This window comes from Belonocnema kinseyi, chromosome 4, assembly GCF_010883055.1.
Source record: "Belonocnema kinseyi isolate 2016_QV_RU_SX_M_011 chromosome 4, B_treatae_v1, whole genome shotgun sequence".
In the NCBI taxonomy this organism is placed as follows: domain Eukaryota; kingdom Metazoa; phylum Arthropoda; class Insecta; order Hymenoptera; family Cynipidae; genus Belonocnema; species Belonocnema kinseyi.
The window spans coordinates 141,798,287-141,801,984 of NC_046660.1; the positions used below are offsets into that span (position 1 = coordinate 141,798,287).

Genomic DNA, 3,698 nt, shown 5'->3' on the forward strand with positions numbered 1-3,698 from the left:
ACCGGGAAGCAGAGAGCTTCGAAAGAAAATCAAAGGAGAAGATAATAAATAAAGAGGGGGAGATTCGAAGAGACTGGATACAGAACAGAGGCTTGGCGGTGGTGAATGGTATGGTAAGAGGGAACGAAGAGAGAGAATACATGTAGCTTTGAGGGGGAGTTGGTGGACGAGATATGGGAGGATCTAAAGGAGAAAGTGAAAGGTTGTATGCACAAGAAGATATTTAGAAAGAAGAAGAAAAGAATGGTAAAGCCGTAGTGGGATAGGAAATGTAAAATGATGAGGAGAAAGTTGAAAGAGGAGGACAGGAAGTGGAAGAAAGGAACCGCGAAAAAGCAGAAGTGAGTGGAAATAATGAAGAAGTGTAGGGTGATGTGTAAGAAGAAAGAGCAGGAAAAGGAAAAAGAGCTGGAAGTGGAGTTGAGAAGTATTAAGGCAGAAGTGGACGTGTGGAAGATAATTAATAGGTTTAGGAAACGTAGGATGGGAATTAGTGAGAAGATAGGGAGCGGCGAATGGAGGACATTTTTTAAGTATTCATTTCAGGGGTCAGATACACGGAAAAGAGATGAGGGGGTTAGAAGAACGAGGGAGGTAGATGGAGACGAGCTGAATGACGAGGAGATAGAGAAGCAGATTAGTAAGTTGACAAAATCTAAGGCAGAAGGGCTGAACGGTGTAGAGAATTAAGCGTGGCAGTTTTGCACACAAGAGGTAAGGCAGAGGCTTGAGAGGGTAGTGAAAAAAGTATGGAGGGGGAGGGACTCCCATGAGGGTGGAGGAAGGGGCTGATCGTACCACTGTATAAGAAGGGGGATAGGGAGAGGCTGGAAAATTATAGATGAATTAAGCTAATGAATACTGCGTACAAAATATGCAATTTCTGGGATAAACTCGAGTGGGAAGCACGAGATACGTGAGGAGAATGTGTTCGTTAATGCCAAAGGAGCTTGAAAAAAAGAGAATTCACAATCACCAAATTACTGTTGTCGATGATTTGAGCTTTAGTTTAAAGAAGCCTGTGCAGAAGTGTGGAGAATATACAAAGACCGAGCACGTAGCGCTAGGTCAATACATAGTGGCGCGCTGCAAGCGCGCTATGACAATGTGCTCCCGGAGCGGGCAGATTTTTTAATGTATTTTTTGACATTATTGTTAATAATTATTCTAATATGAAATGTCTTTATCATAGCAACGTTATGAGATGAATTAGTCACAAGGTGAGGAAAAATAATATGAAAATAATGAAAATTCGCGAGAATCAAATTTTACAAAATAATTCGTTTATTAACATTTTTTTGTTAGATGCTCGCCAATTTACAATCTTCTATTAATATTGCAATACCAAACGGAGTTCATTGCGAAACTTTTGGCTCTATCTGTAAGAAGCTAAAGGATGAAACTCAAATAATTGTAATTTATTTCCTATACTTTTATTTTTTTATAAAAAACTGGAGACCTTTTTCAACAAAAGAAAACATCTTGATCTTTATTTTTCGACCAAAAAAGTGTGGAAATTAAAAAAAGTCAAAAATATTTTTGATTTTGAAAAAAGGGTTTAAATATGCAATTTGCGAAAAAATGGTTATAACTATTTTATTGACTATAAAAAATCTATTAAAAACGTGTAGGGCAACATTTTGTTACATCCATACGAAAGCAGTTTAGTACGTTCGAAATAGGGACTACCATTGTGCGCACTCATTTTTCCAGCGAACCGTGTTTTTATTGTAAATATGGAAATTCATCAAAGTGACGCTTGTCATCGTTTCCACAAGTCTGTTTCAGAGATATTTATATTTCATAGTGTCTTATATTTCATAATGTATTATTTTTCTAATACAGAGAAGGCCATACATTAATTACAAAAAAAGAGTTAGGTAACTGCAATATTCGTAATTTGAAACATTCAGAAGTGATAATGTGCAACAATAATTTGCATTCATGTGCTAGTTCAATGGCTATCTAAGTTATGAAATTTGCGTATTGTGAGGATTTTAGGAATCAATAGGATTACTACAATAAAGAATTATTTTGAGATAAATAGTATATTTCTATACGAGAGGCTACATGTGCGGTTTGCTCACTAATGAGTGCTATGCCTTCACACGAGAAGGGTGCACCTGTCTGGGAGGCCTCGTGAATCGAATAATATCGTATTATATTGAATTATATATAATAATTAAATAAAATAATTAATTAATTATATAATATATTACAATTCAAAACCTTATGCTGTTTTATTGCTTTGCTCATTTCACAGAACGCATGCATGTTTCCAACTCTATTAATTTCTGAACGTAAAATGATTTCAATAAAAATATATTGGAGTGTGTATGACTTCTAAGCTTCAGAAGGCAAAAAGTTTTATATTAATTACGCATTTAAATAGTTATAATAACCGTTGATCAGATCGAAAATTTTATGAAATTGAGATTAATTGCATTAATAATCTTAATTTTCATGGACGGGAAGTGCCCCCGGATCAAATGTATCACGTATTTTGTGAATGTCCCTAACCATTGAATTTTGGCCAATGAATCAGTAAAACTCGTAATATTTATAATTCCTAAATTAATATACTAATTTCATTTTTTTACAGGTGCCTTGGGTATGGATAGCGTCCCGAGCAATGTGTATGCGGCTGGGGTTACAATTTTGGTATTACACGTAGCTTTGGGTGCATTTATTTATAAAATATATTTTGATACGGAAATAAAAGCTCAGTCGAAAATCGACTAAATTGAAATATATAATTTGAATGAAATCATTAAAAAATTCATGAAAAATCTCTGTAGCCTGTTTACCAAATTAATTCTGATTACTAAAAGTTACAAGAATTTTATTTCAACAATGTCGGCGGAACTCCTGAGCAACTCATGAAATATATGTGTACTGATATTAAAGAATCTGATATTCTAAATTATATATTGCATATTACATATTGCAGTTTATTGACAATTCGAATTCTTCATATATAGGAATAATATTTTTTATTAATTAAGAGAAAATAAAAAAACTATTAAATGCTGTAAAAAAGATTGTTAAGGCATTAGGTCCCTTTCTTCGCGAACGGTCACATATATTACGGATTAAATTTTCCTCTTGATACAGTATTTTTGTAAAATAACGAAAATGATTTATATGAAAAAGTTATCCTTTTAGATTGGTTTTCATTTCAATTTGAAAATTAAAATTTTAATTTTTTATATTGTTTTCAAAAGTCGCTGAAACTTAAAGAATAATTAGATTTGTGGAGGCGATTTTAACACTGATTGTATTTAAACCCAAACCTAATTCATGCTATTGTCACATTCTGATTTGACTGAGTCCTCAGCCTGACTGATTATTTAGTCTGAGAACGATCGCAGTAGCAATGCTCTGACGATGTTGTACGCAGTGGTTCAAAGTAACAAGAGTATGATCCAAGATTGTTAATTACAGCATTAAAAATAAAAAGTGGAGTAGAGCGATGGAAATTAATGATATTATAATACTTACTCAACCTGTAAATTTCCAATGGACAAGAAAAGTGTGAATGATCGTTTTCTATCCCAGAAAGCGACAAAATCTACAAAAAGAAAAGTCGCATCTCGCCGCCTCTAACAGAAAATAACGAAAATACTTCACTTAAGAGTTTTACCCACGATGACCTGATGCTCAGTTTTTTAGTGAGTGGCGTAGACTCTGAAAGGCCT

At 33.9% G+C, this 3,698-nt stretch overlaps 1 protein-coding gene across 1 annotated transcript in view; it reads left to right on the forward strand.

Moving 5' to 3' along the window:
* Nucleotides 1-2,926, forward strand: part of LOC117172047 (vacuolar ATPase assembly integral membrane protein VMA21 homolog) — a 160,473-nt gene extending 157,547 nt beyond the window's left edge. The window contains exon 4 of the mRNA XM_033359781.1: nucleotides 2,603-2,926. Within this exon, the coding sequence (XP_033215672.1) occupies nucleotides 2,603-2,742 (140 nt within the window). The 3' untranslated portion in view covers nucleotides 2,743-2,926. The remainder of the gene's footprint in view (nucleotides 1-2,602) is intronic.
* The last annotated feature ends 772 nt before the right edge of the window (nucleotides 2,927-3,698 follow it).